Below are 22,704 nucleotides of genomic sequence, written 5' to 3'. Positions count from 1 at the left end.
AGATAGTTTTCCATCAAGGGTTATGTATAGATACTTCATTATCAACTCTGATGGTAGAACTTCCTTGAAGAGCATATGATTTTGGTACGTGTGCTGTATATGCTTCCTCATGAACGTTAAAAGTACAGTTTTCACTGTGTTTAGCACACTGGGTTCGCATTCGGCATGACAGCAGTTCAAACCCACATCTGGCCATCCACATTTAAGTTTTCCATGATTTCCCTAAATCAGTCCAAGCAAATGTCAGCGTGCTTCCTTTGAAACGGTGTGGCCCATTTCCTTCCCCATCCATCCCTTATTCAAGCTTGTGCTCTGTCTCTAATAACCTTGATGTTGACAGGACATTAAACATTAATCTGTTCCTCGTCATCCTCCTCCTACAATGTTTTCCTCGGACAGAACCTTAGATTCTATTTCCTGCTGCATTGTTGCACAATGTACAGAGTGAATTGTGCCATTGTTGTGACATGATTAATTCATCTGTGTATTCTTGGCAAAGTATCCTCCAGTATTTAACTCTTTGACAAGTTCATTCACATCTAGGTTCCACAACTGTGGGGACAAAAGGATCAACATTTTCTCATTCCTCATGGTTCTTCTACCTATCGTCAACTCAGCATGGTCTTCAATCCACCTGGCATATCGTAATCTTAATGCTATGGTCTTCTTGAAACTCTATAATCATAAATTGTATTGCTAAAAGCTCCCTCAATATCTAGGAAGATGCAGGGAGCTGTTTTCTGAACGTATAAAGAATTTTTCCACCTTCCCAACAAGTTCATGATGTGCTGTTTTGCATGATTTGCCAAGTTAATATGCACGTTTGTTTTCACGTAGAGGAACCTAAGTTAACTTCCTTTCCCCAACATTCACATTAACCATATTTTATAATATCATTAGGATAAAGGAGGATAGACTGATTGGTCTCAATTCCTCAGCCTTGGAACGTTCAGTGTTCCCTGGTTTGGAATGAAAACAATCTTTACTCTCCTCCAAGCATTAGGCTCCTGCTACCAGGCTGACTCTTAGTAGTCAGCACACGTGTCTGGAAAGCCCTCTCTTGTTTGTTGCAATAGAGCCAGAAAGATTCTGTCTCAGCTTGGTGACTTGAATGGTTGAAACATTCGGACCACCCATGTGATGTTTTTGAAATCAACACATTGTCTGACAGATTCTCAGTTCTCCTTTTGGTTACTTGTAAATCATTACCTTCCAGGAACTGAAACCTGGTCTGTGTTACCAGCTAGAGTGCATTGAGGGAAATGAGTTTTGGGAGCAAATCCAGGATCTTTTGTGCTATCCTTGTATACCCGCCATCCTCCTTCCTTAGAGTGTCTCCTGGGTTGGTTGGTATTCTTGTGGGGATTTTATGAAATCTGGCTCTAGTAGCTGTACCTTTCACCTCACAGAATATCTCCGAGGGTGATAGTTCCCCTTGCTTAATGGCAGGATTGTATTTGGCAAGGGCATCCCAATATTTTGCCCATTGTATTTTCCTTCTCGCAAAGTTGAACGTTCTTCTTACCTGCTTCCATTGCAGTTCCAAATGATCATTCCATCCAGGTACGCTCCTGTTTGTGCACGTCTTGGTGACTGGACAATTTTCTAAGTATGAGGTCATAATACCAGACATCACTTCATCTGCCATTTCCTCAAGATCTACTGGATTTCTTATCGAAGTTTTGACTTCAGATAAGTTTTAGTTTAAGTCTCTCCTATGTCTGTTTTCCTATGATTCCTATAGGCCATAGTGTGTTTAACACCCATTTGAACCCCAAACTTATTATACATGTGATCAGATAAGGATGGTGCCCACATGGCGTCTGTCTTTAGACAGACCCAAAAGTATGTCAGTTACTTTTTCCCTTTTTCTACTCCTGAGACTAGATTCCTTATCCCTATTCAAGATCTCTGAATTGCTGTGCAGTAGGTGTTCACATATCTACTCGCCACACTAGGTTGTGAACATTGGCATCATAAACAGCCAACAGTTTATCATTCAGCTGCGAGCAGCTGCCTACCAGTCTCTTCACTTCCTGGGAAGGTTGGTGGTACCTATAGTCAGAAGGTCTGTTTGTTCCCAATTGTAGTTTACAGTCACAAATATTTCTCTTTGATTGCATCTAAAGCTAACAACCTGTTTACCCCACCATAGCATCTGGCCACTCATAAATGAATATATGTAAATAACATACTGAAATCTGTAACTTGCAAATTCAGTGTACAATCTTCCTACAGATAGTGTGTATTTATAAAATGCATTAATTATTTTATTTGTTTGTTTATTTTAATTGCAGCTCTAGTAGAAGAAAACTGTCAAATTGTGCAGAATGTGATTGACACTTTAAAAGTTGATGATGAAGGAAATGCAAAAGTATCTGAGCAAGACAGTAAGAAAGCACTTTCTCAGTTAAAACACCTAATAAAATCTGGAGCTGTTGGTATCATAGTCTATAATTTCAAGTAAGTTTCAGAAAATTTGTTCTGCAATTTCTGTTACATAGTTTCAGAAGATATTACAGTACCATCATTTTTTGTGTTGTCCAAATATAATTTTGTTATTTCTACATCATTCATGTGTAACTGAGTAGCTTGATTTTCTTTTAATTTATTTAACTGACCAGTATTGTATGTAATACAGGTAGTGGTTCCACATTTCCTGTTTAACTAAAACTGTCGTAGGTGTTCAGATGATTACCGTGGCACACTACGCCCAGATTGCATTATTCTGTATTATTTGTTGACTTGCCTTTATATTGTAAGGCACAGGTCTATAACCATAGAAAGTGATGTGTTGTAAAGCAGCTTGTGATACAGTCATGAAAAAGCCAAAGTAAAAATGAGCCTGGTCTCAAGACATTCAAATTTGTCTGTCTGTAACATAAAGTGGGAAAACTGGAATGAGAGAATGTGGTAAATGCTACAGAAGAAATACACACTTTTTAGAAGCCAAATGATAAAATGAGACTAAACAGTTAAAAAAAATCACTTAGCATCATAAGATAGTCAGCAAGAGAAAGTAGTGTAACTGAAAATGATATGAACAAACACAGAAAAGGGTGAGAGTATTTTAATAAGTGAATAAGATGACTTTTAGTGTGTTTGGTGCTCTTTAGTAAACTTGTGTGGAAGGCTGCTACAGGACTGCAGGATTTTATTTAAATGGCCCTAGCACAGAAATTGTTTGTTGAAAATTAATGAAAGATCTGGAAATTTTTAATAACACACCTTTATTACTTTGAAACATATATGATCACTTAAATAACCTGCCATTTATGTCTCTGGCTTCTTTTATCTTTTCAGTAGCTTGATAAACAACAAATGTGTTATCTGCTGAAATATTAGCAACCTTTTAAATATATTAATATATGGGTACCATTTTACACTTTTTTTTCTTTCAGTGAGGATAGTTTTTAGTTCCTCATTTCTTTCAACTTGCTCACTTCCCAAAAAAGATCATAAAGGTGTGTCAACACTAAAATCTGTGTGCATAGCTGATGAAGTAGTGTTGCCTATTGTCAACGAGATAGCAGCTGGCGAATACATTATTGGATCACCAACAGTGTGGAGGCTCAAGTGCTATGAGTATGTGCTAATAGTTCTTTGCTTTTGGGGTTAATCTGTTACCATTCATTCTGTGCAGTTGTCAGGAACAGCAACTTCCATCTCCTCACAGCCTCTGAAATTCTCTCTGTATTTAATGTTTTTTAATATTCTATTATCCAAAACCTCTAGCTCCTCATATAAAGTCATTCAGATGGCAAAAAGACATTATGTGTTGACCATGATTATATAGTGCTTTATTTTGGTGTTTTAAGAGATGGACTTGTTATTGTAGTATTGTCTCCCCCCTCCCCTCCGCCCGAACCCATACACACTGTCAGTTTTCAAGATGCAATATTCAAATGTTGCTTTCTCTAACCCGTTCCCCTGCATAGTCCACCAGTGTACAACTTCTTGACTCTTTTGCATCATCCTGTTTGTGTTGTGAGGAGTTTTGGTCCATATCTGTCACCTTTTCTTCTGTTGGTCATGTCTGAATTCTGTAAATTATTAATTACATATAAAACAATCTGCAACAATTTGGGCAGTGATTTTAAATTTCCACCACTATACTATGGACACTAAGCAGCTGTCTTTCCAACATTACCTGCAGCTGTTGAGATAATGTTAGTGTTCTTTCATGGAGATAGTGAGCTTCATAATGGAAGTATTCATGTTGCCTCTTACATTTATTATTTAGATTTTGTTTTTCATCCAACTGCACACACAAAATTCTAATGAAAGCTATCAGTAGATCATGATGACAGTTGAAATCATTTAAAAATGTTGCATTTAGAAGAGGGGTTACTTCGGGGCTAGCTGAGTAGGTAGAGCGTGCAAGTTAGTACAATAGATACAGCACTGGGCTTGAATTCAGTAGGATTGGGGCTCAAATCCCTACCCAGCCTCTATGTTTTCCATGGTTTATGTAAATCACTTACGGCCACTGGTGGGATGCTTCCTTGGAAATGGACATGGGCCATTTTCTTTGTTATCCTTGTCTGATTCGAGTTTTGGCTCATTTCTAATTACCTTCTGATTGATGGGGTGTTCAACTCCAGTTGTCCTTCCTTCGATCCTTCCTGTATGATCAAGGTCACCATAATGCCAAAAGAGCAGATCAGCTTCTTCTGTTAAAAATGACTTCCTGCAATGCTAGAGAAAGCTCACATCCCCGAATGGTTACAGACGTGACCCCCTGTAAGATGGTTTATTAATCCAGGAAATGAAATTGGCTGACTGATGGCCATGTGGAACATATATAATCAGAGAGTTGATGTTGAAAGTGACTCAAAAATTTTGTGTGTATTTTCTACTGATTGCCCATGTGAGTTGCAAATTTTATTGTTGGCATAGTGACTGAAAGTAACCCTTAAGTGATCAGAGTTAATTGAATTATTTGACAAAAACCTTTAGTCATTCACAATATCAGAGTAACATAACATCTCTTAATTAAACATGTTTTGATGATTATCATGTTGTGTGTGTGTGTGTGTGTGTGTGTGTGTGTGTGTGTGTGTGTGTGTGTGTGTGTGTGATAGATAGATAGGTAGATAGATAGAAGAGAGGAGGGGGAGGGAGTGGGAAGATATCAACATGAACAGATAGTTTTCGTGTGCTCATCGTATGTATTGGCCATATTCGTGGCATGAATATTTCACAGTTTTAATTGCTTGGAAACTATCAGATAGAAGTTCATTTTTCCCTTTATCACATGCTCATAGAGTGATTGCCATGTCAGTGCACATGTCATGATAGACTATAGCCATCACCTTTCTAATTCCATACTTGTTGCTAACAAATTGTAATTAACATCTTAAGCAGTGGCATTGTTGTTATCATCATAATTATTTTTGTTATTAATAATATTCCATGCATTTAATTCAGATGCACATAATGTAAAAACATGCTTTGACTGTGGGTGGCATTTTAAATACTGACAATGAACATTGTACTCATCTAGGGCAAAAGCTAAATTCCTAATATTACTGATACAGTGCACGTATGATTTTGACTTACGTATGCCATTACTTTATTTTTATAGGGTTCTATTAAGGGTTCTGGTATCACAGTTGGCACTACCTCACTCTCCAGTGAAGACGTACATTTTAAATGTGCTACACGATATGATCAAAGACCCAACTGCGAGACATTGTTTTAATATGTACATAGAGTTAATCGTGCTGCGAACGCTAACAGCTTACAGTGACCCGTGTAAAGAGGTTTGTGTAATATTTATTTACTGGCATTTAAAATATGCGCATTCTTTTGTACATGATTTATATTGTAGCTACTGTCTCTGTGGCATGCAATAAAATACTATACTTCAAGTATAAAATAAGGTAGTGATAAACAGGATTTCTTACAAACCAATTTTTGCTTTCATTGTTCTCTGATGTTTCATAATGAGATTAAGTATATTGTTCCTCTTTTAAAGAATATGAGAATCTCTGCAAAAAGTCTCTAGTTGAAATGGTTGTTTCCCATAATACAGTCACTTAAATGGTGGCTAATTCTTTCTTTATTAGATAATTCATAATAATGGAAACATTAAAACATGCTTTTTTAAATACCATTGAAGCTTCACAATTGCACTTGACACACATTTGTTTTCATTTTAAATAGTGTATATTTTTACACAGAGTTATACGCATAACACACTTTCTCAGGTATTTGTAAATTAACAAATTTGATGTGCATATCACTTTAAATTCCCATATCGTATGTGGTGTCTTCACGTGACAGCACAGGATGCACAAGTACTCCATTACAGCAGAACACGGCATGCAGTGTGACTGGTGGTAACATCTCTCATTACTGGACAGGTGCCTTACACAAGTCAGCAGTGGCCTATAGCATACCACACCGTGTGTATACAACCATATTTAATTTCTTGGACAAAGTGGCCACACTAAAAGAATGATGTTCACCTGGTGATGGCATATGACCACCAGGCCAGTCCAGTGTAATGGGGCATACTCATTCATCAGATGGATCCCAGCTTTGTAAACTTGATTAAAAATGCGTGCATAATTTTGCACGTTGTTGTTTGTGTAGACAGCAGGTATCACAATATCCCTAGAAACTCGTTGTGGTGGTGTACATGCTCTTAACGTGATATTGACCCAATTGACAAAGCTGGCAGTGTATTAATTATTTTCCTAAATACTGGCAATATTGTAACATTTCAGAGGGACTTACTAGATGAACAAATGGTGAGAATCCTTCTCTAGACTAAACTTCAACTCGTCTGTGAACAGCACCCATGTTTTTATGAGACTAATTCCTCTGATGAGCTGTAAAGCATAGATTGCAGCCTCTATAAACCAACAATACTCAGTCTGATGGGAAATGTGTGCTGTAGAGGCTACCATGTGGTTGCAATACTTTGCCATAAAATTGTTTGCCCTGCCATCTAATACTCATGGGGGACTGGAATTCAGTTATAAGGGAAGGAGTAGAAGAAAAGGTTACTGGAGAATATGGGCTTTGGACAAGGAACGAGAGAGGAGAAAGACTAATTGAGTTCTGTAACAAGTTTCAGCTAGTAATAGCGAATACCTTGTTCAAGAATCAAAATAGGGGGAGGTTTTGGTATGAAAGCTTTCATGACCGGATGACATATCTTCTGGTAAACCTTCCGGGATGTAAGGTCGTGGTCCATGAAACTCTTCAGCTCCTAACGTTTCGTCCAGAGCTGCGCTGGACATCTTCAGTGAGTCTTGCCGACTGACGGGTCGGACGTCTGAGAGCGACTTATGTATCGTAGAAAGTGGGCGTGACCAGAGTTACACGAGATATGCAGAGATAACCTTTGTCAGAGATAAAACTTAACTATCGATCGTAATCTCGTCACGGATAAAACTGTCTAGCAATTCTGTAGTGCTACTGTCCAAATATCACTAAGTTTCATGGTCTCTTCTTTCCTATTAAAATTATCCCTATGTTTATATATTTCAATTGCTTCTCTACAAAGCCGTGGGTAATAGTTGGTCGTCGTAGATAAAATTTTTGTTTCAGAAAACTTCACTTGATGATTTCCTGGCTGAAAAGCGTGTTCTGCTGCAGCCGATTTATCTGTTTTTCCTAATCGGCAAAGACTTCTGTGTTCTTTTAGCCGTGTATTTACGCTTCTTTTTGTTGTTCCAACATAAACTTTACCACATGAACACGGAATTTTATATACACCACTGGCTGATAGAGGAGCGCGTTTATCTTTTACAGACCGAAGAACATGACAAATTTTCTTCGTTGGTCTAAAAACAGGTCTAATATCATGTTTACTTAAAATCTTTCCAATCTGATCTGTTACTTTCTTTATAAAAGGGAGAGAGACTGTATTCTTCCATCGTTTTTCGGACTTGTCCTTAAGCTTATTGTTGTTTGGGTGCAGAATTCTGCTTACTTCTTTCTTTGAGTAGCCATTTTTCTCAAAAGCGTGCTTCAGATGTTTTAATTCGTCGTCTAGATACTCCAGCGTGCAAATCCGTCTGGCTCTGTTAACGAGACTTGTAATCACACCTCTTTTTTGTTTTGGATGGTGGTTAGAGTTTTTATGCAAGTATCTGTCTGTGTGCGTTATTTTTCTAGAAATCTGTTGTTTCAATCTTCCATCCGTCTGTCTCATAACTAAAACATCCAAAAACGGTATTTTGTTATCATTTTCTCTCTCCATGGTAAACTGGATTTTTGGATTTATATTATTAAGATAATCAAAAAATTCGCCTAAGGCTTCTCTACCATGTGGCCAGACCACAAATGTATCGTCTACATACCGATACCAGCGAGATGGTTTCTTATCTGCTTTTTCCAAGGCTGACTGTTCGAATTTCTCCATGTAGAAATTAGCTACTGCAGGAAAATACAAAAAACTTAAGAAAGATCCTACAGCCAGCGCACTACGGAAAACAAATAATTTGATAAAATCGGCCACTTCTATTCAAAAAGAAGAAAAAAGAGCTTTATTGAAGACTGAAGCTGTGTGTCCTGGACTCTATGGCCTACCCAAGGTACATAAGAAGGACCTACCTCTGAGACCGATTGTTAGTACTATCAATTCTCCTACGTACGAAATAGCAAGATATCTAACAACTCGTTTACAACCATATTTTGGAAAAACGGACTCATATATAAAGGACTCACGTCATTTTATTGAGCAAATTGAAGGTTTAATTCTGACTCCTGAAGATATTTTAGTAAGTTTCGATGTAGTATCTTTATTTACTATGATTCCAGTTAATGAAGTTATGGATTTTATAACGGATATTTTTCCAGAAGATCTGACTGCTCTTTTCAGACACTGTCTTACTTCCAGTCATTTCCAATGGAATAATGAGTTTTATGAACAACTTAATGGCGTAGCAATGGGTAACCCATTGGGTCCTGCAGTAGCTAATTTCTACATGGAGAAATTCGAACAGTCAGCCTTGGAAAAAGGCTGTGGTAAAGTTTATGTTGGAACAACAAAAAGAAGCGTAAATACACGGTTAAAAGAACACAGAAGTCTTTGCCGATTAGGAAAAACAGATAAATCGGCTGCAGCAGAACACGCTTTTCAGCCAGGAAATCATCAAGTGAAGTTTTCCGAAACAAAAATTTTATCTACGACAACGAACTATTACCCACGGCTTTGTAGAGAAGCAATTGAAATATATAAACATAGGGATAATTTTAATCGGAAAGAAGAGACCATGAAACTTAGTGATATTTGGACAGTAGCACTACAGAATTGCTAGACAGTTTTATCCGTGACGAGATTACGATCTATAGTTAAGTTTTATCTCTGACAAAGGTTATCTCTGCATATCACGTGTAACTCTGGTCACGCCCACTTTCTACGATATATAAGTCGCTCTCAGACGTCCAACCCGTCAGTCGGCAAGACTCACCGGAGGAGAAACACCCCTCTGAAGATGTCCAGCGCAGCTCTGGACGAAACGTTAGGAGCTGAAGAGTTTCATGGACCACGACCTTACATCCCGGAAGGTTTACCAGAAGATAGGAGGCCAGGTGATACGGGAAGATTTCGGTTAGATTACATTGTGGTCAGACAGAGATTCCGAAACCAGATATTGGATTGTAAGGTGTACCCAGGAGCAGATATAGACTCAGATCACAATATAGTAGTGATGAAGAGTAGGCTGAAGTTTAAGACATTAGTCAGGAAGAATCAATACACAAAGAAGTGGGACACGGAAGTGTTAAGGAATGATGAGATACGTTTCGAAGTTCTCTAAGGCTATAGATACAGCAGTAAGGAATAGCTCAGTAGCAGTGCAGTTGAAGAGGAATGGACATCTCTAAAAAGGGCCATCACAGAAGTTGGGGAGGAAAACATAGGTACAAAGAAGGTAACTGTGAAGAAACCATGGGTAACAGAAGAAATACTTCAGTTGGTTGAGGAAAGGAGGAAGTACAAAAATGTTCTGGAAAACTCAGGAATACAGAAATAGGAAGTGCAGGGAAGCTGAGACGAAATGGCTGCTGGAAAAATGTGAAGACATCGAAAAAGGCACGATTGTCGGAAGGACAGACCCAGCATGCAGGAAAGTCAAAACAGCCTTCGGTGACATTAAAAGCAAGGGTGGTAACATTAAGAGTGCAACAGGACTTCCACTATTAAATACAGAGGAGAGAGTGGATAGGTGGAAAGAATACATTTGAAAACCTCTACGAGGGGGAAGATTTGTCTGACGTGATGGAAGAAGAAACAGGAGTCAATTTAGAAGAGAGAGGGGATCCAGTATTAGAATCAGAATTTAAAAGAGCTTCCAAGGATTTGAGGTCAAATAAGGCAGAAGGGATAGATAACATTCCGTCAGAATTTCTAAAATCATTGGAGGAAGTGGCAATAAAACAACTGCTCACGTTGGTGTGTAGAATGTATGAGTCGGGCGACATACGATCTGACTTTTGGAAAAGCGTCATCCACACATTTCCGAAGTCAGCAAGAGCTGACAAGTGTGAGAATTATCGCACAATTGGCTTAACAGCTCATGCATCCAGGTTGCTTACAAGAATAATATACATAAGAATTGGGAAGAAAATTGAGGATATGCTAGATAACGATCAGTTTGGCTTTAGGAAAAGTAAAGGCACAAGAGAGGCAATTCTGACTTGGCGGTTAATAACGGAAGCAAGATTAAAGAAAAATCAAGACACATTCATAGGATTTGTTGACCTGGAAAAAGCGTTCAACAATGTATAATGGTGCAAGATGTTCGAAATTGTGAAAACGTTGGGGTAAGCTATAGGGAGAGACGTGTCATATACAATATGTACAACAGCCAAGAGGGAATAATAAGAGTTTATGACCAAGAACAGAGTGCTCGTATTAAAAAGGGTGTAAGAGAAGGATTAGATTTTCACCCCTACTGTTCAATCTGTACATCGAGAAAGCAATGACGGAAATAAAAGAAAGGTCCAGGAGTGGAATTAAAATCCAATGTGAAAGGATATCAGTGATGCAGTTCACTGACAACATTGCTATCCTGAGTGAAAGTGAAGAAGAATTACATGATCTGCTGAATGGAATGAACAGTCTAATGAGTACGTAGTATGGATTGAGAGTAAATTGAAGAAAGGCGAAGGTAATGAGAAGTAGCAGAAATGAGAACAGTGAGAAACTTAACATCGGGATTAATGGTCATGAAGTAGATGAAGTTAAGGAATTCTACTACCTAGGCAGTAAAATAACCAATGACAGATGGAGCAAGGAGGACATCAAAAACATATTAGCTATGGCAGAAAAGGCATTCTTGGCCAAGAGAAGTCTACTAATATCAAATATCAGCCTTAATTTGAGGAGGAAATTTCTAAGACTGTACGTCTGGAGTACAGCATTGTATGGTAGTGAAACATGGACTGTGGGGAAAAACGGGAACAGAAGAGAATCAAAGCATTTGAGATGTGGTGCTACAGACAAATGTTGAAAATTAGATGGACTGATAAGTTAAGGAATGAGGAGGTTTTGCGCAGAATTGGAGAGGAAAGCAATATGTGGAAAACACTTATAAAGAGAAGGGACACGATGATAGGACATCTGTTAAGACATGAGGGAATGACTTCCATGGTACTAGAGGGAGCTGTAGAGGGCAAAAACTGCAGAGGAAGACAGAGATTGGAATACATCCAGCAGATAATTGAGGAAGAAGGTTGCAAGTGCGACTCGGAGATGAAGAGGTTAGTTCAGGAGAGGAATTTATGCTGGGCTGCATCAAACCAGTCAGAAGACTGATAAAAATGCCATCCTGCTACCTTAGACCTCGAGTACTGTGTGGCAGGTCCACTATACCCAAGATCTGCATGCAAGGCCCGTTGTAGGACCAAAAAGTCTTACACTGGCATTCCATGTAGGTCTGGCCTTTCTATATTGTTCCACCACATTTTATCCTGTGCAATTTCACCATGAAACATTAGTTTTCACAGTTCTAATTGATTACTAAAAGTATAGGCATGAGAGTGTGCTAGAGCAAAAATGTGTAACTAATTTTGATAAAATCAACGTAATGCATCAATGTTTTTCTTTGGAATTAGCAGTATATTGCGGAGCTATAAATTTCAGCTTAGACTGGAAATACAGGGTGTGTCTTCTTTTTTATTATAAAACTATTTATTCTGCACGTTGCATACCATGCTCGGCAACTTCAGCTTATTTTATTTAGTAAATGTTCTCTTTAACAAGGAAAGGCATTTATGTGGAATATTTTTCAGGTGTCGAAAGCAGCTGAGCACTGCATTTCAGCTATTGGAAAATCACTGCCTCCTGAACAACTCATTAATGTAGTTTGTCCATTGATAAAAACAGGAGATCTTCCAATGAATTTGGGAGCTATAAAAATATTAACTCGTGTCATTGAACACACTACGCAAGATATTTTAGAACCACATCTGAAAGAAATAATGGAAAGTCTCGTCAAAGTGAGTGAATTATTTCAGTAATTAAGAACAAACTTAAACTATAATTACTATTTAACTTTTGTCATCTCTAACAGGTTTCATTGTCAGATAATAGTCTTTCGATATTTGGCTGTATGAGGTCTTTTCATGTGAGTTCAACAAAAGGGGGAAAAATAAATAAAGAAAAAAATACCCATCCAGCTCCGGTGCTCATGTGTCGCATGCCTAGCCCATGCAGCTGCCAATCATCCCCTCTGTATTCATATCCAGCACATCTACTGCCTTCCTCCAAGCAGCTCTATACACATGCCCAACCCCACCCACTTTCCACCTGTTTCTCCCGCTCTTTCATTTTATTTGAAATTTATTACATTTTTAATACCACGATAGTGCAGAGTGATACTTCATAATATTTTGAAAATAAATTTAAGTTTTCTTTTTTCATTTACCATCCAGTTTATGGGAAATTTGCTGATTAAGTACTCTGAAGAACACATTGTATAACACACAAAGGTAATGGAAGGCTACCCAAAATAATCCTGAAAGCATTAGCATCTCAATTTAAAGTCATTTCACAGACATTTAGCGGCAAAGTAGAAAATTGAAGAAGAAAATCACTAGGGTGTTTTGTCTTGTGTGCTATGTTAAAAATTTTAGGTCAATTTTTATGAGTTTGTCTTACAGTATCTGTTGTTTCAAACGTATGTACAAATAATTATTAAGAAATATATGTGTTCAGTGTTACTGTTCTTAATAGTGAATAATATTTTGTTTAAAAACAAAGGGAGGAATGGTAACTTAAGTCATATAGTGGTAGGGTTCTATCTTTTGTTATTATGTCACTTAATGAAGGCAGTAAAAAGGGATATACAGAAGTTAAAACTTTGAAAATTATGGGAAAATGTAAGAAAGAAAATAAGAATTGCATTAGATGCTGAAGTGCCAGAATATTCTTTTCATATGGACTTGCTGCTTGATATGCAGGAACAGTTTTCACCAAGTTAAAAACTGCAATAACTGGCTGCATCAGCATCTACCTTGGTAAAACATTTGAAATACTCTTGCAGCTCCCGACTATTAGCTGTACCAAAAACTGAATATTTTAAAGAATAAGGTTTCTGAACAGAAACTAGCCTGAAAAGAGATGTGAAGCTTAAACCTTAGATAATTGATTTAGTAAATAGATTTTATGAACAGGGAAACCGCTGGTTTTTGTAAAAGTTGTGTGAAATGCATTCCAATTTTAAAAGTGAATATCCTGGAGGGGGGGGGGGGGGGGGCAGTTAATTTTATTCTGGTCAATCTGCCCCAAAGCTTGTATTTCAGCCAGTGCTAAAGGTACCACCACTCAGTATGTTTCTGCACCATTCATTAGAACATGCATTGAATTTAATCAGTGGGTTTCAACAGAAACAAGACAGATGATGACACATTCTGCAGACATAACAGATTTTATAATGAACCTTTCATGTAAATTGGAAAAACTTGTTCCACGCTCTTATTTTGCAAAGTTTCAGTCAAAATATAACAACGTGCTTAGGGTCAATTGCATAAAGCAGTCCGTCTTAGATTAGCACAAAAAATGAACTCAGATCAAGCTGGAGTAAGAAATCAGCATTTTTATAAACGTTCATCTCAAATTATATCACCCTGAACTGATATCATCCATGATTAACACACTTTTGTGGATCAAATCAATTTCAACTACAGCTGTAAGTTTCCCTTGTGACGGTACACACAACAACAGGTTCTGTTGTGCTAATACAAGTTGAAAAAATAATAAAGAAATTGTTGTTAACACAAGATGTGTCAAGTAAATATGTGAATATGACTCCCTCACTGCTGAAGTTCAAATAATATTTTCAATCTGTGAGGCTGTGTTAAGTAATTTACCTATGATTTATGTAATGGATGCAGATAATAAGTGATCTCATAATAACTCTTGGAGATAACTCATAATTAATGTGTTAATTTAAAGGCATTTCATAGACACTTAAGTGGCGGAGTAAAAAATGGAATTTAGAACTATTTGCAGACACCAGACAGTAATGACTCAACATTTACTACAAAAATGCTGTCTAGACATGAATAGCAGTAACTAAACAAGTGAAATTAAATTTTAACTGCTGAACAGATGCTTAAACTGCTGGCAACTGCACGTACATTGATGAACAGAAAAAGTAAACATATGTAAGTCAATTCATATCGATAACAGCTCTACTTAAACAGACAGTGCAAGTGTACAGTTCTGCCACTGTCTGCACGAATAGTTTCTTTAGTATTGAATAAAAATAACTTTAAAGCTTGTGAACTATTGGAGCTTTCATTCACACAGAAAAGCATCTAAATCCATTGCCAACAGTCTGCATTATGTATGTTTTTATCATGTTTAGCAAACTCCTGAAAACCTAATGCAAAGCAACAGTTGTTTACAGTTTGTCTCTGCAGTCAAATCAGCTGTGCCCTCTAACAGCCAAACCTGAGTGGCTTTAAATTATCAGCTGTCGAGTAGTGTATTATGTGCAATAATGGTTAAAAAATAATTATGACAGCTCTGTGTTTTGAAGCCACACCACCTAGCATTCTAGGCAGATGTGGTGGACAATGTTCTATGTAGAAGAACATTAGGCACTGAGAATTATGTTGTTTCTTTTCTTTTACTTGGGGGATGTCTTGACTATTTTAATCTTTTCGTGCTATGGGGAAGTTTGTTATGCTTATTTTCCACTGTCTCTACAACACAAACCTTTCAACAATAAATACTTTGTGTATGTGATGTACAATTTATTCCTGCAGTCAAAGCACGATAATCATGATAATAGATGATTTAGCAGTGTTGCCAAGCATGTCTGAGGGTAATTCAGATCAACACAGAACCTCATTAAGTTGATACAAGTTCAGTGTAATAAGGCACAGCGAAATTGTGAAATGGGTTCATTTTCTGAATTACGATCAAAATTGACCTCCAATCAATGATTTTTATACAGTCAACCCTTAAATGGTCATCGGATGTACACGTTGCCACAGTATCAGTGGACTTTCGTGAAAATTACTGCTTTACTACCCAGGAAGAAACCCAAGCTTACAGTTGGACATTTGACTCTTGCACTATACACCTATTGCAGTTAACCTCAGAAATACTGAGGATGAAAGATCATTTAAATGTCAGACCAGATGACACGCAACATGATACTTGTATGTTCTACAGAATTCAAAAACTATGCCAGATTTTATCAAAGAAATGTATTCATAAGCACAAGCTGTCGTTATTTTAGTGATAATGTGCAAGCCAATACAATAATGAATATAATTTGATCAACCTATCTCTCCCATCAAAATAGTTTTGAGATCAGTAATGGCTGAACAGTTATTCTTTGCAACACATGAAAAAAGTGGTTGTTAGGGTGTAGAGAGGACAATTAAAATGTTATCTCAAAAGGAATGTATACAAAGACCTATGTGAATCAGGCCAGTTTCAGTTTTGTAATATTACAATCACCAAAGCTATTGTACCATGGAATAGTCTGTATATCAGTCACCTTCAGAAGTTAAAATACTTTCAGGAACCAGAAGTATCCATAACTTTAAGCCACTGGATTTATTAGGAAAATTGGAAGCAAGTAGGATCTGTAATGATGTGAAACCCCTCTGGAAATATAATTTAAAGAATAAATTGAAATCCCTTTTGTGAGAAGAAAATTTGATCCTATCTTGTAATGTAGCTTGCAAATATTACAATTTGTGGTGTGTGGGATTATCACTGAAATAAATAAAATAGAAAAGATGTTACTGTTCAATTCACGAACCCTTCAGAATCATCACTAACATTCCATTGGCTCAGAGTCCATCCTCTATTCAAATAAAAATGTTGCTGTTTTAAATTGTATTATTTTTACACAGTGTGGTTAAAAACTGAATAAATCAGGAAGTTTTTTTATTTTTTATTTTCAACTTAATTTTTTAAAACTGCTCTTGGTTGAGCCAGTTTGTTTTATAGCTTTGATTAATTAAGATTTCTCACTTGCACAGTTATGGACTACACTTGTTGCCATTGTTTCCTTGGTGTTGAAATATTATTTATTAAAAAACATAACACTGAAAAGATTTTTAAAAAATACAAATGTTTGCGCAGAAACAAATTTTGTAGAAAAATACCATGTAGAAACAGAGACCCCTATTTATTTTTATTTTATTTATTTCTTTTATGTAATATAATGCTGAAAACCAAAATGTAAATGTAGATGTTATGCTGCCTTGGTGAATTTGCTAAAAGGTATTACGTAACTACCACTACGTTACATGCAAATACAATGTTAAATGAAAAATATAATTTAGATTCATAATTTTAGCAAGCATCATTTTGCACCATTGTGGTGTTAAAATAGTAAAAACTGGCAAACTTTGAAATGCTACAGTATGAAAACAGAAACAGATTTGGTGCATCCCCCCCCCCCCCTCTCTTTTTCCTTCGTTGTGTACATGGTGAGTCAGGAGGAAAGGTATACACATTGAGGAGTGATTGTATTAGTGGTTGTGAACAACAACAAAAAAAAACTTCATATAGACACATTCCCTATATTTAACACTACTGTTGTCTATTTCTCTTGAATAACTCGAAACCTGCTCCTTCCCATGTAAACATTTTTCAGTGCAAAATTAAACTATATTAAATTTCCTTCAAAAAAGGTACCATTTATTTTCTCTCTAGGGCTAATAGTCTGTGCTCGCGAAGAGAACATGAGAATATTGAAAATCTCACGCAATGTGTACGCATCATAGCTTAGGTAGCTTTTGTATGACAATTTGAGGTAGTTTCCTGCCTTAATAGACCACAAGTGCCCCTGTCAAGTTGCTCGTCACAACTTCCTGTACACTGCTGTGTTATGTTGTCAGCAATGACAATGTTTGAATAATACGAAAAAACAAATAACAGTGTATATTGAATGTGATCTATGTCGGAAACCATTCAGAATATGGCGTATGTCCATATTAAGTTTCTTGTTCAGAATCACCTATTATCACCCCTAAAAGTATGTACCCTCTCTCCTGACTCACCCTATATACAGAAACACAAATGACCGAATGCTGTTTATCTCAAGCACTTAATCCGTTGGGGTGATAGATGGCACCTTTGTTGTTGTGATATTGTAATTCCATATTACAACAATAAGAAGCATGATTGTGTGGACAGTTGTTGAATATCATTGGCAGTAACATGGTGGTGGAAAGTCTTGAAACTTAGTTTGTTAAGATTTTGCTAATGACATGTATTGCATTATGGGGCCCCCTTGATGCACTCTTGTATCTTCTACTTGTCTCTGCTGAAATTGTGTGTTCTTCAAAGTGTAAAGCCTTACAAGACATTTGAACTGATGTTCTGCACTACTGTCCAAACCTATCGCCTTTGCATGGTTTTTGACATTATGTTGTATGAAAGACAGAATTTTCTGGTTTCCATATTATTTCAAACCTGGCATTTCTTTGTTCTATTTGTAAAACTTTTCCAATGTTATTCTGAAGTTATAATAAGCTTCTAGTAGAAGAACTGATTATTTTTTAACTCTGTGTTGTCCAATACAGAATTAAACAAAGTTTGTGTGATGTCTGTATGTAATAATTGTGGTATCACTTTTGAACATCTGCAATCCTTGTTGTTGCTGCCATGAATATGATATATAATATATTGTGAATGTAAGTAGTGAATTATATATAAAAAAACAAAGATTAGGTGACTTACCGAACAAAAGCGCTGGCAGGTCGATAGACACACAAACAAACACAAACACACACACAAAATTCAAGCTTTCGCAACAAACTGTTGCCTCATCAGGAAAGAGGGAAGGAGAGGGGAAGACGAAAGGAAGTGGGTTTTAAGGGAGAGGGTAAGGAGTCATTCCAATCCCGGGAGCGGAAAGACTTACCTTAGGGGGAAAAAAGGACAGGTATACACTCGCACACACGCACATATCCATCCACACATACAGACACAAGCAGACATATTTTGGGTGACATGGTATTAGAAGGTAGTGAATTAGAAATATTGTGATACATTGTGTACATTTTTGTTATATGATGTGAACTGCTATGTGATAGATGTCAGTTGTAACACAAACATTCAACTATTAGGAAAATCATTAATGAGAAATTGGTATTTGTAAATAACTCTGCATCACAGGGACATAATCTTTTTTGCATTCATAAGTAAATGTCATATAATCGATCAACAGACCAGCAGGAATACAGGAAATGGGGGTTTGAAAAGTATCATTTACAACAGAGTGTATTCAGAGTTATGTTAAAAATGAAAATGAAATTAAAGACTTGCCTAGTTAACATCACCCAACTTAAATATTATTCAGTTATATCATTAATTTGGGAGACTCACACATGTAACAAGCAAAAAAGTGCTATGGTGTGAAAGAAAGAGTACAGCCTGAAATAAAAACAAAATATCACCCCATACCATAAAAACAAAACATATAATATTTTGATCATTTCCAGATATTTACATTATTTTAGATAAATTTTAAGTGTTAACATTTCTAGGACTAATTAGCTACTTTATCTCATTTTTATTTCAATAAATAATTTGTTTTGTTTACAGGCATATGATAACGAAGAAAGTTCTGTGAGGAAATCTGCTGTATTTTGTATGGTTGAATTACACGGTATTGTTGGAGAGGCAGTTTTGCAACCGCATTTAGCTAGCTTAAACAATGGTAAGCTGAAACTTCTTCACCTGTATATCAAACGATCGCACCATGGTGGTTCGAGTGGCATCACTTCACCAAAAACCACAACGTCGTGAAACTTTTAATACTCGTTAATTTTGGCTTTAATGTATTCTATCATTCCAGTGCTTGTCAATTTTTTTAACGAAACAGAGTTTTCCAGTTATTAAAGCCCAAAAATAAACAGTATATTGCATGTATTTATTTTTCACCCATTAATTCCCATATATATTTCATTGCGTTGTTTTATAGCTACAGAAATTATTGTAGCACATATTTAGTTCAGTGTAATACATGTGTGTGAATGAACAGTGAACAGGAAGTAAGTAACATTTTCTGCCAACTGCCAATACTGGTAACAGGTGCAGATACCAGCAGTTAAATGTTTTATGTTAGTGGCTTTTCAACTAATTTGACAACCGGTGACAATATGAAACACAGTCAGTGAAATGACACACAATAATTGGAACCAATTCTGTTACATTCTGTATTGCTACGAAATATACAGGGTAATTATAATTAAAGTTAAACTTTCAAACCACTGTAGAAATAATACCACTGGTCATAATGACGTCAAATTGCAACGGAATATTATCGGAGAAGGGGGAAAACGTATGGCAGAAGAAAAATAAATACTTACAAAATGTCACAATAGATGGCGCTGTAAGCATTATAATTTAATAGTGGTCAATTACAAATGACAAATGAATCTCACAACCATTCCTAAGGTGTAAATTTGATGTTAAACAAACTGTACTACTCAGTGTGCATGGATGTATATATGTGATACTGTTAATTATGTAAGCTCATCCACCACGGCAAGGTCATATCACATCAGATGGGAAAAATCGGTTTTTAATTGTGCTGAGCCCAAAAACCGCATAAAAAGCATCACTCACATCAGTTTTTAATTGTCCTGAGGCCAAAGACCACATAGAAAGCATCAATCACATCAGTTTTTAATTGTCCTGAGGCTAAAATCCGCATGAAAAATCATCAATCAAAATCAAATCGGATTATTAATTTCCATTTGACTGGTGCAAAACATGTTCTATGCTGTCCACCGTTTTCTGCAACAAGTTGAAATTGAGAAACAGCATGTTCCACAACTGATCAAAATGTTTCTGGGGTCATATTCAGAATGTGTTGTGCCTTTAATGCAGCTATATTTGCAATCAGCACACTGAATGTAACATCTTTCATAGCCCCACAGCCAAAAGTCACTTGGATTAAGATCAGGTGATCGGGACAGCCAGGCTGTAGGGAAATGGTGGCTGATAATTCTAGCATTTCCAAAATGGTGCTTCAGCAGCTGATTAACTGGATTTTCAATGTGTTTAGATGTGCCATCTTGCATAAAAATGGTCCCATCCAAGTTGTTGCCGAGCTGGAATGACGTATTTGCGCAAAAGACACTCATAGTGCTTACCAGTGACGGTACAGGTGTACAAGTAACAGGACCGGAAGCACCTGTCTCTTCGAAAAAATATGGCCCTATGATAAATGATGCCGTAAACCTGCACCACACAGTGACCTTTTCAGGATGAAGTGGTACTGATTGATTTGCGTGTGGATTTTCCATTGCTCATATTCGATAATTCTGAGTACTGACATATCCTGTCAGATGGAAGTGGGCTTCGTCTGTCTACAAAATCTTCCATGGCCAATCATTGTCCTCTTCAGTGCGAGCAAGAAATTTTAAAGCAAAGGTCTCTCTTGCTGGCAGGTCAACAAGAAGCAACTCGTGCACATGGGTAATTTTGAATGGATAGCAAAGAGGGATGTTTCGTAGGATTTTACACACCGTGCTCACAGGTGTGTCCAATGTTCGAGCAATTCTCCGTGCACTACACATTTGCACACCACCACCTGTCTCCTCCTGCATTGCTGTGGCCACTGCTTCCACGGACGTTGAGTCAATTCTTTTCCTCCCTTTACCACGTTGCACACCAAAAGAACCCATCCTTTCAAATTTCTGAAACATTTTCTCCAGACCCACAGCAGTCATTAGACCAATGCCTTTTTTCAAACCCTTCAGTGTCCGGAACTTCTGCAAATAGTGATGTGTACACAGTCATCATTCTTGTAATACAGGTTTACAAGAAGAGCACGATCCTGCATTGAGATAGTCATTGCGTACGTCGCAGACGCAAAAGGAAGAAAAGCCGTGTACCCAGCATGTGTATACCAACATCTATGGGTTGTGCGCATGCCAGTTGTTTTCATTTACGTATCCTGACACATACAGTCCCATCTATTGATAAATTTTCACACTATTTTTCCTCCATACGTTTTCCCCCTTTTCTCATAACATTCCATTGCAGTTTGATGTATGTATTGAGGAAACTTATAATTCTTTACATAATATCACGATTTATTTTGGGTGTTTACTCAATAGACATTTGCAGTAAGACATATCTGAAATTATCTTATTTCATAGTTATTCTGGGGTTGACACATCTTCTGCCCATACCTTATTCCATTTGGCTGTATTGTCAGCATTGTATTTTTTTGACAGATTTAAAGGGTTAAAATTAAGTGAACATAATTACTTCATTTGCAAAATGTGTGGATCATTGGTCTCCATAATAATCTTTCTCTACTTATCTCAAGGAACAGTAAATTTATACACAAGTAATGTTGGAAGTAGTTGTTGTTTCTCAGTTATCTCCAACAAGAAATGATAGAATAATAGATGTTGCAGATAATTACATAAGGAAATAGGTATAGAAATGCATATTTTTAGAGTGAGTGGACCTTTTTTTTTATATTTGATAGAGCATGTTGAAATTTTGCAGTGGCACAAAACATTTGCATAGTCATCATTCAGTAAAACCACTTTTTCATATTAATTGCCTAAAAAATACACTTAACTCATACTAAGGTAATCTGATAAACAGATTGGCTGCATATTGTTGCATCATTGCCAAATGTCACTACTAGAGATTGAGATACCTGAAGTTAGTGGCCACTCTACAAACACCAGATATTGAAACTTTGCTATGGAAACTTGCCAATAGCAAACAACTGTCACTACTGAGATACATTGATGTTGCCTTTCATGATGAATCGATAAACAGCTGCTGTTGACGCCAAACATACATGCCCTCATCTGAGAAGTTAAAACAATGACTTGTCAGATGTTTCTCCAGTTGTTAATAACCCTTTTTGTTGCATAATACATACTGATTTGATCAATGATCACCTGTGAAGCAAGTCTGGGTGGTTGTGGGGTTTCTATGGGGCTAGCTAATATGTTTGGGGCCATAGCACATGATCATGATTGAAATCTTGCCAGATTGATGGCTGTAGAATTGCAGGGTGTCATGCTTCATACTGCTACATTTGTTGCCATATATTATGTACCAAACCAAGCATTCACTATGGTCTTTGTAATACTCTGTAGTCATGTTTATAGCCTTTAATGTGTCTACATTCACGCCAATTGTGATACATTTTAACTATTGCAGCTCTGTAACATCTCACAAATGTAGCAATTTGTTGCACAAAGGCACTAGTCTTCTCCAGAGAA

General features: G+C 36.9%; 1 protein-coding gene across 1 annotated transcript in view; it reads left to right on the top strand.

The window, feature by feature from the left end:
* LOC126471165 (CLIP-associating protein 1-A-like) overlaps positions 1–19,361 on the top strand; it is a 247,583-nt gene extending 228,222 nt beyond the window's left edge. The window contains 4 exon segments of the mRNA XM_050099268.1: positions 2,298–2,463; positions 5,588–5,765; positions 12,256–12,462; positions 19,046–19,361. Coding sequence (XP_049955225.1) covers positions 2,298–2,463; positions 5,588–5,765; positions 12,256–12,462; positions 19,046–19,249 — 755 coding nt within the window. The 3' untranslated portion in view covers positions 19,250–19,361.
* The last annotated feature ends 3,343 nt before the right edge of the window (positions 19,362–22,704 follow it).

This window comes from Schistocerca serialis, chromosome 3 (genome assembly GCF_023864345.2).
Source record: "Schistocerca serialis cubense isolate TAMUIC-IGC-003099 chromosome 3, iqSchSeri2.2, whole genome shotgun sequence".
Taxonomy (NCBI): Eukaryota; Metazoa; Arthropoda; class Insecta; order Orthoptera; family Acrididae; genus Schistocerca; species Schistocerca serialis.
This window is presented reverse-complemented; position numbering and strand designations above follow the sequence as displayed.